Source organism: Thunnus albacares, chromosome 15, assembly GCF_914725855.1.
Source record: "Thunnus albacares chromosome 15, fThuAlb1.1, whole genome shotgun sequence".
NCBI classification, from domain to species: domain Eukaryota; kingdom Metazoa; phylum Chordata; class Actinopteri; order Scombriformes; family Scombridae; genus Thunnus; species Thunnus albacares.
In genome coordinates, this window is record NC_058120.1 from 10,392,188 (window position 1) to 10,406,974 (window position 14,787).

At 43.5% G+C, this 14,787-nt stretch overlaps 1 protein-coding gene across 3 annotated transcripts in view; it reads left to right on the forward strand.

Moving 5' to 3' along the window:
• tiam2a (TIAM Rac1 associated GEF 2a) overlaps positions 1–14,787 on the forward strand; it is a 92,258-nt gene that overhangs the window by 74,460 nt on the left and 3,011 nt on the right. For all 3 annotated transcript variants that reach the window (XM_044374656.1, XM_044374655.1, XM_044374657.1), the window contains 10 exons: positions 5,967–6,200; positions 7,810–7,878; positions 8,826–8,951; positions 9,456–9,564; positions 12,041–12,220; positions 12,530–12,648; positions 13,547–13,655; positions 13,956–14,014; positions 14,129–14,231; positions 14,459–14,552. In XM_044374656.1, the coding sequence (XP_044230591.1) occupies positions 5,967–6,200; positions 7,810–7,878; positions 8,826–8,951; positions 9,456–9,564; positions 12,041–12,220; positions 12,530–12,648; positions 13,547–13,655; positions 13,956–14,014; positions 14,129–14,231; positions 14,459–14,552 (1,202 nt within the window). The remainder of the gene's footprint in view (positions 1–5,966; positions 6,201–7,809; positions 7,879–8,825; positions 8,952–9,455; positions 9,565–12,040; positions 12,221–12,529; positions 12,649–13,546; positions 13,656–13,955; positions 14,015–14,128; positions 14,232–14,458; positions 14,553–14,787) is intronic.

Here is a 14,787-nt window from a genome sequence, read left to right on the forward strand (position 1 = left end):
GACTAAAACTGCTTGTTGGATTGTCTAACAGTGTCTTTAACTACCCTTCTGATGTTGGATCTGAAACAAACAATCCAACAATTATTCCAACTTTGCACAGTGACTGGCCAGGTGTGGATGTGTAAATGTTGGTGGAGTTTGAACTTGCCTTTTTTCATTATTCACACAACTGCTTTTGTCACTTTTTTGAGTGTTCAACCAAGTGCCACAAATGTAGAGACTATCAGAAAGAATCTTTTTAAAATATGACAGATGAAAGTGAGATCTCTCTTGAAGGTTGTTGTGTCCCTGTTTCCGCAGTCGAATGGTGTAAAAATTTCAGCAGGGTATGGTAGCTCCTGGCTTGTGGTTTTTGATACAGTTCACACCTCTTTGTCCAGACGTTTCCTGTCACACAGTGATTTCAAAGGTGAGGTTGCTCTCAATACCGACACGACAATTGCATCATACCTTCCAGTGATATAGAAAACATTTCCAGCTGTCTTAAAAAGAAAAGCCTTTCCTGAGCTTTCCCTGACCATAAACTGCAACATCCCTAGTTCCCATCCAGCTGGGGACCTTTGTTGCATGTCATTCCTGACATAATACACTTTGACATTGTATTGTTTTCTTATGGGTAGCTTAACAAATTGTAATCTATTCCATTAACTGGCTGTCCATATATGTAATGTATGCTTAAAATCTGCTTGTATTAGGTCAATTTGGATAACCTGTTCAGTTTTCATGGATAGTCTTTTTCTATTTATTCATTCCATGCGAAAATACCCTGTGCAATGAGAGATACATGTCACGTTTTATTCTTGTGCAAGGCCATAGTTAACATTCCTACCCTGTTACCCCCCCACTGGATCAGAGCCTCCCATTTTTTGAGTCAGCCATTCCTCTGTGTGTGGAGGTAACAAGCCAGAACAGTCTACATTGTACTGCCGCTATTGAGAGACTGGACACTGATACAGCCCCCGGCCTCTCCATTCAGCTCTCTGGAAATTACACTGAGGTCACATGGAGCCAAAAGAGAGGGGAAGAACCAGAGGAAGAGCAAGGAGGGATGGGGATATCTGGAGGCAAATGGACAGAGGGAAGTAAGATGGATGACGGGGTGTGGAGGTAGAGATGTAGGAGGACCAGTGCTGATGCAAAAAGACAGACAGTAAGAGAGTAACATAGTTGCCAGGGGAAGAATTCCCCTCTATTTGCACAAGCCAAGTGACCAGACCGTCCACTCCTGATTGATATGCAAAACAAGCGGGCAGCAAGCACTTTTTCTCTGCCTACGCTCACAGAACGGCTGGACGCAGGATCAATGGCTCGATCCCCATCAAAGCCTGCTCCGCCCCAGAGGCATAGGTGTACTGGAGACTGAGGCCTTAGACCCGGGCCTAACAGAGAGACGGGCAGCAGACATTAATGAAAAAGCAGGGAAGAAGGAGGAGGAGGAGGGTGAGAAAAGTTGAAGAGGGGATTGACTGACCATCAGATGAAAATCAGTGGTGGACGCAGCAAGAAGACAAATCTCCAAGGTGGTCAAGCCAGATTTTCACTTCTTTGAAAACTATTTTCTCTGGCTGTTCAGCTGTACACGCTGTCTGTGGAGCCACCATGCCAGCATCCAGGGGAGGCAGGCTGCGTAGGAAGGGATGCTCACTGGCCCGAAGGACCCAGCGGCAGGCCACAGCAGCATGGAGGCTGCTCTACAGACTGCTCTTCATGGTGAGCAGAGGATTGGGAGAGGAAGTTAATATTTAGAGATTAACGCTGTTTATATTGTAATTTTTGATGGCAGTTTTTTGAAGGGGCCTCATCAGGAGAGACGATAGAAAGTCATTAGCACTCCCCGACAGCTCCTGATAGTGAGTAGGTTCCCATAAGGGCTTTCTGGATTCAATAGATGTGGTTTAATTTCAGAGTGATGAGAATGCTGGTGTAGCTTCATTTGTGTTATTAGGATTTTTTTGGTCACTTTTGAATGAAAATGTGAGTATATAAAAATAAATGTTTGTTCTTGACATGAAGAGTATAGCGTTTTGGAATGAAACCCAAACCCTTTGCTTTTAAATCGGGGGGGTCTAACTTCTGGACATTATGTACATGTGTGTGTCAGATGACTGAAAATGAAAAGACACCGTCAGGAGGAACCAGAGCAGACAAAGACAAAATGACTCAACAGCCTCTCACTTGATTATATGTGTTTTACCTGCAAACGTTGACTAAGAATTCTTTTCTAAATTGACTGAAGGGCATGAACAGCGGGAATAGGTAGAAACATGATCCGGAGCTGACAGCTGTCAGCGAGAAAACCTGAATAGGAATTCACAGTCTTTCCTGGCGCTCCCAGGCTTTTCCCCCCGCCTCTGCTGGCTGCTGTCCTCTGCTCTTAATTGGTTATTTGGGTGAACTGTCAGGCTGTGTCGGTGGGATTGTTGTGAGGCAATCACAATTCCTGAGTCATGGCGGTGTGTTGGACCCCCCTCCCCTCTGTCTGTCTGCCCACTTCTTCTTGTCACGCTCCAATGCAGGTATCTGCAATTTAGCCTTGATGAAAATCGTAGTTAGGGAGCTGTATGAGAGGTGAAAGTGTGTGGTTCCCTGTGCATGCGTGCCTGAGCTTCCAATCAAGCATATTACTCTTTTTTCCCCCCCCAGCTCTGTGGCTCCTCCATCATCTCATTTGTGTGCATACAAGGTGAACATGAGCCCATTTCCTTCCAGCATGTGAGTGTGAGAATTAACTCAGCTCTTGAGAGTGTGTGCTACAGCGTGCTACCAGGCACACATGTTTCTAAAGACCCGAGCAGGCCTCCCTTTTCCTCTGGGCGCCTGTAGCTGGAATAAACAGCAGATATGACTGTTATCTGTCTCCACAATGCTGCTCTCCCCTGTCTGGGGCAACTACTGGGCTATTTGATGTATATGTCGCTCTGATATCCTTCAACCTCTGTGTTTCCCTCAGGCAGTCTTCCCCTGCCCTCCTGTCTGGCGCAATATGGAGTTTTCCCACAGCATGTATCAGTGAATAAGTCAGACTGGCGCTGTGTGTGGCAGCGTCATCGTCTGAGGCAGATTTTTTTGATCTTTAATGAAATAGTTTGTCAGTGGCTGTGATTACGAAGACGATATCCTAAGGTTTTTTTATGAATTCCCTGTGCTTGAGGAGAAGTGTTTATATGATTACTACATGAATATTTATATGCACACAATCAGAATACATGTTGGGGAAAAGGTTTCCCATCAGCTCAGACATTGAAGTAGATGATTGTAGACAAATATATATATATATTCCAACCAGAGAAAGTAGCACTTGATTACTAGATCAACCTTCAATTATGAGCATACCCAGCCCTTTTTAGCCACATTAGTGGTGTGGCTTTAGGGTTGGCAATGTTGGTTAGTCAGTTGGTTCACCACTTCGGCCCTGAAAGACTGAAATATCTTAACTATTGGATAAGTTGCTGTGAAATCTGTAAGATTTAGTACAGACATGATCTAGAAGATAAGGCACAATGAGATTGATGATCCCACACCATTCATTTAGCACTTATCCAGTGAGATATCTCACATATTGACAAAAACTGTTATACAGACATTCATGGTGCCAAGACAAAGAAGGGTTTTGGCGACCCGTGACTTTTCCTCCAGCACCATTATGAGGTTGACGTTTCTCGACAACTGTTGGACAGATTGTCGTGACATTTGCTCCAGACATCTGTGTTCCTCACGGGGTTTACAGTGTTATATTTTTATTTATTTAATCTAGTGCCATCATCGGGTCATTTGTTCAATACTTCATGACCAAATGAATGACGTCTCCATCAGCCTCAGCTGTACTTTGCGATTATTGCTAATTGCTGAATGTTAGCATGGTAACATGCCAAACTAAAATGGTGAGAATGGTGAATGGCATTGTCATTGTGTGTATGTTAGCATGCTGACGTTAGCATTAAGTGCCTAAGTACAGCCTTATAGAGCTGCTAGCATGGCTGACAACTCTTATGATGGTTAATGGAGAGTATGGTTTGTTGTCAGCCCAGTTACTGTGTCTTTATGTACAGGTGTCCGTTTGCAGTACATTTATGTGTCTTGCGCTCTTCAATCAGAACTCTGATCCCTCCACCAGCGCAAAGGGAGACATTAAGTCCCCTCATAATTATCAGCCCACATTCAAACAGCTCCAGAGAGGAGCGCTGCTGTGGGTGGTGGATCACTTGAAAGAGGCTTAGCCCAGACATACATAGAGGACACAGAGAGGCATTTTCCCCTTCTGCCTCTCTCTTTCTTTTCTCTCTTTCAATCTGTAACTCTCAGACACACACATTTTATATTGTAGCATCGGAGGGCCGTCTCTGGAGTGACCATGCTATAATGAGCTAGCTGATGAGTCGCAGGCTTATTAATGGAAGCCCTGATTGTCTGTGGGCTCCCTGGGAAATGATGGGGGTGGGGGGGTTTGGGTGGTAGCTCACACCACTATCTGAGCTGAATGACTCAGACAAGCTTTCACACACACTTTGAGAAGTGTGTATGCATGTGTATCGACATCTGCAGTGTCAGAACGAAGGGTGTATCGATCTATGTGTGTTGCTGTACAGTCTTTAGTAGTGAGCTGCACTTGAATGCTTGCTCATGCGCTATTTTAAATACCAGCACACCCACACCCACACACACACACACACACACACAGGAAGGCGGATAGTGCTGAGCAGCTGTTTTGCCTGGCATGATGGCCGTCCCACTGTGCTGTGTTGCTGTGCAGCGGATTGGAACCTGCTATAACTGGCATTTATCAGCCTCTGCTGGTTCCAGTGACTGGCCGCAGATTATAATTCTACATCGTGTCATTCACTTGGAATATAGGGGGGACTGGTCATCATGACGCTATTTTTGGCATAGAAATCACAGCATAATTGATGGTGTGCGCACTACAGTCTAGCAAAGCTTGGTGCAGTTGATGAATAGCTTGTCAGGTAAGAAAATAGGTTGGATTTTGATGAAGTGTATATACATTTGATGCAGTACTTGTAAAGCACATATTAGAAAGGCAAAACAGTGCCACTCACTGTGTAATGTAGAGAGTTTTTCCCTCACTGCTTATTTTTTATGTCCTAGGGAACAGAACAGAGAGACTGATAATCGTTCATTTTTTGCCACAGCTGCTCAGAGTACAAACTCTTACCCGCCACAGGCAAGACTTTCCAATATGGTGCCTACGGCTGATATTAATTTCCCAACCCCAGGCAATACAGTCCAATATGAAGTAATGCAGATTATCTGTTTCTGTTGAGCACCTCTGTTATAGCTGTTACTCTGAGTTCTTCATGGGGTTCCACCTATCAAAGAATTACAAAGCAGGCTCTAGGAAATTATACTCTTGTGCGTGAATAGAGGTTTTATCAGCTAAATTTAGAAAAAAAAAGATGATGCTAAAGCCCTCCTCCACTCCCACTAATACAAACTACTACAAACTAATACACAGCCACCTGGGATCTCCTGGCATGTCAAATTCTCTGTAATTGATGTGTCACAAAGCTGCATAGCTGTCCATTATGGATTTAGAGGAATAATGTAATATGCTATAATACTATCTGCCGGGATATCCAGTTTAGGCTTTCAGATTCACCGTAAAGTCTTTGATGCAAAGCCAATTAGCATAGAGTGCATAACTAAATCTCCATAACGCTCCTAGTATACCCAGGGGAATCACTGGCTATGCACAGTGCAGAATTATATATAATCATTATTTTATACAGCTATGGAGTCATTAGTGGTGAATGGTTAAATGAGGAAGGTAAAAGACTGAAGATTGTTAAATGTATTTTAAAGGAATCTAGAGAATATGTTTGTTTGCAGATACATGCATGCATGAGTGTGTGTGTGTGTGTGTGATCCTCATTCTATCCAGCTGGCTGTCATAATCCCTGTGCTGCCTAACCTAAATACCCTCCTCTCTCCGTGTGTCACCCCCCCTGCAGAGCGTGGACACAGTGTGCACTCTCTACCAGTCCTTCCAGGAGGGGACGGGCTCAGGCTCTGGGGGTCTGATGGACGACACCAAAGAACCACCAGTGAGGCAGGGAGGGGAGTTAGGGTCGGGTCCCAGGGGTGAGGCCGCTCTGCTCAGGCCCTGCCCTAAGCACATGAGCGGCACTGAGAGGTTACGCAAGGTCATACAGGAGCTGGTGGACACAGAGAAATCCTATGTGAAGGTGAGAATTTCCTCTAGGAAGCTAACATGAATATTTGATTAAACTATTAATTTTTAAACTTTTTCTTTTTTCCTTTTTATTAAAACAAGAACCGCCATAGTCCCTTTTGAAACTGTCGTGGCAATTTTGCAATTCCGCTCTGACAAAGAGGAACGAGACAAATCTCTTAAAATATTGTCACATTTTAATAAAGCTCTGAGCATTACGTGTGCACACGGACTCAGTGTCTGTGTTAGACAAAGAGCAAAAAGGCAAAGTGAAACACAGATATAGTCACCAATCATGAAAACTACAAAGGATTCCGTTGTTGTCAGAAGCAATGAAAATACAACAGCTAGCCCTTTGTTTGTTACTGATCAGTGTTTCTTTTCTTCTGCCTCCGCGTCCATCTGCTGAGAGGCCTCTAATACATTTCTACACCTGTTGGGAGCAGCGGCCTGAATACTTTTTCACACTTCCTTATCTGCGCCTTGGCCTTGGCCTTGGCCTTGGCCTTGGCCTTGGCCTTATTCCCTGTTCACATTTTTAGGCTGAAGCTCCCTCAGTTATAAAGATCACATATTCAAGATTCAGCATATCAAATATAGTGGAAATCATGATCACATGTGCAGTAACTATATAAATAAACATATCCAATAAAGATATTCAAACTTGAATATCCATGTAGTATGTGTAATTGCTCTCAACAAAACCCAATTCATAACTCTAAGACAGACCATGACAGGCACTATGTGTGGATTGACTGACAGTGCCGGCAACAGACATGCAACTGTCAAAACTGTCATTACGTTTTGATTCAAAAAAATGTCGAAACTGTGATGAAGGTGGACGTATGTGACATCACTTTATTTGACTGTTTTTCAGAGAACCTTGTGTTCATGTAGAAACCCATTGCTCATAGTCAGTAGCTGATTAAGAAAATAGAATTTGAGGGCCTTTAATGTAACACATTGTGCACAGTAGAGATACGAGGCATGAAAAAGCGAGTGTTGAGAAGATGCCGTTTCTTGTGTCCCATGTATAGACAAAGCTCCTCCTTCTCTCCCTCCTCCTGTCTAGCCTTATTTATCTTCCTCCCACTCGATCATTTTGCTGCCCCCATGTTTTCCGATATGACCTTTTCCTCCCTGACACACATTTAACAGCCACATTCATGATCTTCTTGTCTCTGCAACACTTGTCATGGCTGGCATTTTTTTGTTTTCTTCTTCATCAACTCATTTTTCATTAAATCCCTTTCCCAGTGCACCCCTCTTGTTCAACCTGCCGCTGATTTATAATTGAGGGAAGAGACTGTCTTCCCGGCGTGACTTGACGCAGGCCAGTTACCCCTATCTGTGCACTGTAGGGATGAGGAGGAGGAGGAGGAAGAAGCAGCTCATAAATCAACCTAATGAGAATATCCCCACTGATACCAAGACAAGCCACAGCCACATTAAAGTAGTTGGGGGGTGGGGGGGAGGGACTTGGAGGTTATAAAAGGAGAAATAAGGAGTGATCTGATGATGTAAGGGGTTTAAAGGACGAGACAGGTAAAGAGATAATGTTTACTCTTGCTGTTTTGATTCCTTGTCACTCACCCTCTTTTGGTTTTTCTGTGTCTGTGTAGGACCTGGCGTGTCTGTTCGAGATCTACCTGAAACCTCTGCAGAAAGAAACCTTCCTCACACTGGACGAGGTAGGTGGCGAGTGTGTGTGTGTGTGTGTGTGTGTGTGTGTGTGTGTGTGTGTGAGACAGGTGGAGTGTCCAGAGGTGTGTCCTGGGAGGCGTTGAGGCTATATAGGACATGGGATTCATTGAGTGTTTATTATCCTAAGGTGACGTCGATGAACTCTGCTGGGCCGTATCTCCCTCATTACCACTGTGACTGCCTGGAGGACAAATTAGCATTCCCCTACACTGACCTTCTACTGTAGCATCCCCAGAGGGACACACCAATAACGGCTAGCATTCAACCCAGACTCACACACCACAGTATAGCTGTCTATTAATTTCAGTGCACCTTTTTCATTAAATAGGATTTTTTTTTCATATAAAAACACATTAAATTAAACTTGTCGTCATGTGTTCCTTTGAAAACACAGTGTAGCTGCAGCATGTTAATGACCTCGGTGTTGCAGTCTCCAGCCCTGTGTGCAGTGCTGTGCCAGTCGTGACCTCAAACACAGGACGTCTCTCCCAAGACGCAGTAGTCGATAGGCCACTGAGCACTGGGGCAAATTAAAAGGCCATTATGGGACAGCGGGACGTGTCCAGACACAAAATGGACAAGGGCATGTTAGCCCTTGAATGGCTTTTAATGAAGGGCTGCATTTCTAGCAGAGCCATAGCTTGTTCCTAAGTGCCTTTGTCAGAAATGTAGCCATCAGAGTGGAAGTTTTATAACACTCCAGGGTGCCTGTCTGACTGACTGTTATGAATTACAAGCTCTCTTGGCTTTTTTTTTTTTCTCATAACCTCATATTCCTTCACTCACTCTCTTCTCCCCACTCCTGTTCCTTTTTTCCCCTTATACATCCTAATCCATCACCTCCACACGATTCTACACTACCTCCACTTTCTGCACCTCTTTCTATCAATTATTTCACTATCTTCCCCCCCCCCACCCTCATTCTCCTTCTCAGATGGAGAGTCTGTTTGGCAGCCTTCCAGAGATGTTGGACTTCCAGAGAGTCTTCCTACAGACACTGGAAGAGAGGATCGCCTCCTCACCTGACTTCAGCACCCTTGAGACCCCCTCACAGTTCAAGGTGAGATACGCAAACATATCGTACTATTGATTAAATGCCCAAAGAATCAGTGTAGGTTCCATGATGAGTATGGGTATATGGAGCATTATTCTGCATTCAGGTGATTTTAGCCACCAATCCAAAGAAATGTTTGATCTTTGAGATCTTGAGGTTAATAAATAATTGCGGTGTTGTGACAGGAGCATCGCGGGCTGATATATAGGCTTGACATGACAAGGTGTGGGGTCTATTGATTGAGGCGGCGGTTCGCCTGTTGGATTGTGAGCTGCTGAAAGCTAGTGTACTCAAGAGGTTAGGCGAGAGAGAAAGGACAGAGGGGGCGTCTGAATAGTCTCCCGAGAGAGGGAGGACAGAGTGGTCCGGTCACGACTTCACATGTTCACACTCTTTCATCCTCTCTCTGTGTGCCATCACTCTCTCTCTCTCTCTCTCTCTCTCCATCTCTGTGCAACACTCACTCTCTCTGTTTTTTTTTCCTTTCTCTCACATCCTCTCTGTTTACAGAAGCTGCTGTTTTCTCTTGGGGGTTCGTTCCTCTACTACGCCGACCACTTCAAGCTCTACAGTGGCTTCTGTGCCAATCACATCAAGGTTCAGAAGGTCCTGGAGAGAGGTACTACACGCACCTTAACACATGAAGAGTACATGGCATGGTCTTAATACGTAACCTACTGCACAGAGAGAAATGGAGACTCAGAATTGGCACACAGTAAATAAATGTGCACACACACATACTAATCCCAAATGTACCACACACCTGCTATGTTCAGCTTCCTTGCACCTGTGTTGCATCAGAGACACCTCACAGCACTCACTGTTGAGGGTTTGGCCTTTTCTTTTTGGGAAACAAATGAATTATGTATGAAAGTAAATGTCCGAGAGTGGGACGGTGGATGGAAGTGAGGTGAATACTTCTCCAATTTACTGCAAGCCCTGTTCAACTGCTTCTCCAACATCATGCACAGATGTACACACAAAATATTAGCTTTGCAAGAAGGAAGTTTCTCCGTTTATTTTATGATCTATGGTTCCTAAACATTCAGAGCTACTAGCTGTTCTACAAACAGATGAAGTTAAAACAAATACGTTTATTTATTGATACAGACTTTGGATAACCTTGTACAGTAACAGCCGATATGCGACCGTGACAAGCTGAGAGCCCTAATAATTCCTCGCGTCTCCCTCAGCATGTGACAGAGTAGAAATTTTAAAGTTGATTTATGCCCGCTAAGACGCCGGCCTTTCTGGCAGTATTTGGGAACGCTGCCCAGTACAGAGAGGAATGCAGGAAGACTGGCTTCTTTGCCAACGTGTGTGTGTGTGTGTGTGTGTGTGTGTGTGTGTGTGTGTGTGTGTGTGTGTGTGTGTGTGTGTGTGTGTGTGTGTGTGTGTGTGTGTGTGTGTGTGTGTGTGTGTGTGTGTGTGTGTGTGTGTGTGTGTGTGTGTGTGTGTGTGTGTGTGTGTGTGTGTGTGTGTGTGTGTGTGAGAGAGGGAAGGGGGCGGGGGGAGTCTGCCCCATTACCAGAATTGCATGGGATATTCCTCGAAGTAAGCAACAGGATGGATATTAAATAGGCTTAGACACAGAGAAAAGTCTCAGATGGGTCAGACTTACCTAGAGGAGAATAAAGTGTGGTAAATATGGTTATGAAAGCAACACTGGTGCATGAAAGAGTTTCCTGTACTGAGTAAATATTTTGAAAGATCATGAAAATTATAGATTTTGCCACCATCAGGCTATCTTGGCTCTTTTATACTACTTTTATAGATGCACCAAAAGATGCAAAAAAGCTGAAAGGCACAATCTGTGATCTAAATATAAACAAAATCTCCGATCTCTCAATTTTTTTTTTTTTTGAAATAATTATGCACAAAATGTGAGTATACCTCCAATTTATACTGTCAAAAATTACTGATTGTGCTTTTCAAATAGCACCTGTGATGCTAGCGTAATGATTATTCTGAAGTGCTTCTGTCTGCCAACTCGGCGCAAAATGGATCCTAATGTCTGATTGAAGGGAAAAGATGCCAGACTCAAACAGTATTCACCACGATCATACACCCTATCCAAAGCTTAACCAAAGCTTTAAACAGTGGGGTGTACACTGTCATAGTTGGTGCACATGAACCAATATTAGAACAAACATGTAGCTCAATAATTGCACAGTACAGATAAGAACAGCCAAGTAAAACAAGGCGATAGTTGCACAGTGCACACACCGAGTCTATAGTTGGCTCAGCATGATACACAGCACTCAGCGCAGCCCGGCCACAACCAGCTGATTCAAGGACACACTGAAGAAATCTGTGGGCGTTTTTCAACCCTATAAGTAATTATATGCCCGTCTCTGCCATCTTCATCACTCCCCTCCCTACCCCATCATGCCAAAGGCCCTGGGTTGCCTTAGTTTCTCTGTTTATTTGTCGACTCGTTAATTGCCTGCCAATTACTCTGGGAGGTGTCGATGCGGCTGCCTGTCTGCAGCTGGGAGTGCTATAATTAATACTCTAATGGCCCCCCTCTGTAAGCATCACGGAAGCATACTGCTCAGGGAAAATGTCATCACCTTTACAGAAGAAACATTTTGTATTATACCTACCATTTCACACTAAACGTTTCTTGATCTTTTTTCACCACATTAAAAAATAAGACAGCTTTATTAAGCATTTAAGTCACACAACACAGATCTGCTAGATTCTGTTTTTTTGCCCTTTGCATTTGTGAAAACACCTCATCTTCAATTATGATGCACAGAGATGATGCGCAGTCTAATACATGCATCAACAGATATTTACATTTGAAGACTGCAGTGGTCATGGTAGGTTGAGGAGAAGCCCACACTACCCCCTGCTGGAGACATGTTATTGCACCATGATTCTTCACTGGTCTGTAATAGAGAGCTAACGTTTATCTTTTGTCAGATCTGAGTTTGGTTATACAATATAGCCACAAATTGTTCTCACTAGGTAGACTAAACAACAGGAGAATAAGATTACATCAGCAAAACACTTGACACCAAAAACAAACAAAGCAAACTGCTGAATGATCCATATTAATTCAGTATGTGTTGTTTTTTTTTTTTTTTCAGCTAAGACGGATCAGGCCTTCAAGGAATTCCTAGACGCGAGGAACCCCACCAAGCAGCACTCATCCACCCTGGAGTCCTACCTGATTAAACCGGTGCAGAGGGTGCTTAAGTACCCCCTGCTGCTCAGGGAGCTGGTCTCCCTCACTGATGCTGACAGCGAAGAGCACTACCACCTCACTGGTAGGGAGAGACATACATATACATTTACAAAAACACATGCATACACACACACACACACACACACAGGGGAGGGCGGGCTAAAAATATAATCTATGTTCACACTTGTCATTTCAGCGTCACGTTGTCATGCTATCATGCATGAGCGCATTAAGTGACAGTTCTCGGAATATAAGAAAGGCTTTTTTTTTTTTCTTACACAATGCATAAACACGATGAGCAAGTCAAATCTGCTACTTTAATGCTAAATACCCACACATACAGCCAAGAATTGATCCCTGTTTACACTTTGTTCTGTTTTTGTCCCTGCAGAGGCCCTGAAAGCCATGGAGAAAGTGGCTAGTCACATCAATGAGATGCAGAAGATTTACGAGGATTACGGCTCCGTCTTTGATCAACTGGTTGCTGAGCAGACCGGCCACGATAAAGAGGTAGATGCACGTTTCAGATCGGATTAATGGAGCGTGGTAAATTAGAGCTGCAAGGAGCGATTATTTTCATTATTGATTAATCTTTTAGTCTGTAGCGAATTAGAAAATGTCAGAAATATCAGGAAACAGTGAAATATGCCGATGACAATTATCTTTAAGTTCAAGGTGATGTTAACAAATTGCTTGTTTTGTCCATCCATCAGTCCAAAACACCAAGATCACATAAAACAAAGAAAGCAGCAAATCAACAAAATCGAAAAATTTTGCATTTTTGCTTGAAAAATTGATTTATTGATTATGAACAGTTGACAGTTCTTTTTCTGCTGATTGACTAATCGATAAATCAACTAATTGTTTCAGCTCTATAGTAAATACATTTAAAGCTGCCTTACATTAATATTGTATTGAGTTTCTCCAGGCCTTCTCATACAAATTAAAGTTAAATTTAAAAATACTAAATACTTATCACAATCAGTTTGAACTACTTCAACCCAGCTAACTATTAGGACATCAGAGTGGAGCTGTTTAGCTCCTTATGCTGTTTATGCCATCTTCTGTGCATTGCCTCTGGGGATTGAATACATTTACAAATTGATGGAATATTTAGTTGGTAAGCACTGCAGTATAAATATTCAAAGTGAATGTTAAATAATGTTGTCTAGGGCACCGTAACATTGCAGCGTGTTTAAACAGCTCACAATGAAAAACCAGATAAAAGTGAAAATCAGATCAGAGTCTGCGGTGTCTGTGGAACTCCATTCACAGACATGGATGTTTAGTATGTATCTCACACAGCAGGATGCTACAGCAAAAAAGCCAACAGCCTGGTTTGTTATTCCGCTCCCTCTGCCTCCGCTCTCTCATAAACCACCTCCTGTCTCTTGTGTCTCTCGCTCAGGTCACAGAGATCTCTATGGGAGAGTTTCTTCTGCATTCCTCGGTGGTCTGGCTCAACCCGCATCCATCGCTGGGCCGCATGAGAAAAGACCCCGAAATGACCGTGTTTGGTGAGTCTGCAAACTGTTCCTGCCACTGTTGCATGAATTATTTTATTTAATGTTTGCAGTTAAAATTTAATCAGTACAAACCAAGTGTATTGGGTATGCTGTAGAGCCATGCAGAGTTGTGTCTGGAGTAGCGCTCAAACAGTTCTCAGTGAACTTCAATATCCGTAGCTGTAGAGATGTGCTTTAAAGCTTCAAGCTGGCATCTAAAATGCCTCTGTGGGTTGCACTCCTTCAGACAGCTTTCCCCAAGAGGCATTCGCAGTCAAAATTAAGATGGTGATGTGCTCTCTCTCTCTCCAGTGTTCAAGAAAGCGGTGATATTGGTCTACAGGGAACACAACAAGCTGAAGAAAAAGATGGTGAGTATTTCGTCTGTAGTGCTCATTTACCTTCACGTGCCACAAACAGTGTCTTGGTGTGAAACATAGCATTTCTCTCTTTTCTCATGTGGCATTTTTCTATGTGATGACCAGACGAACCCTCGTTCAGCACATTCTCACGGAGATTCAGATCCCTTCAAGTTCCGTTGGCTCATCCCACTCTCTGCGCTGCAGGTCAGACTGGGAAATACTGCAGGTAAGAGGCCGGCACACTGCCACATTATCCCCACTAAATCACTCACAAAGTAAATCCACTAAATCCTTTTTGTTCTTTACCCCGCCATCATATTTCTCCACGCACACACACGTCTTCTGGCATTTCTATTCAGCTCACTCCCTCCTTCCTTATCTTCTACTGAAACCATAAACCATATTTGTACTGTGTGATTAAAAGCCTCTTCTTTATTACCCCCGCTCTCCCAGGAACAGGCACAGAGAGCAGCTGCATCTGGGAGCTGATTCACTCCAAGTCTGAAGTGGAAGGGAGACCAGAGACAGTCTTCCAGCTGTGCAGCAGGTCAGAGATTAAACTTTCAGTTGGAATCAGTGATGATTAATTCTGGGACAGATGCAAAGATTCCAAAGTCATTTATACCCATTATACATAGACATTTTAGGGTTCACTACTATTGTAGTCAAACACTGATATCTGGGAAATATGGCAACAACACTAAAATAATATGTTAATGTTTCATTTTGTCTCCGACCCCAAAAAAGACAGGTTATTGAGTTGATATTTCTTTCCATGGACC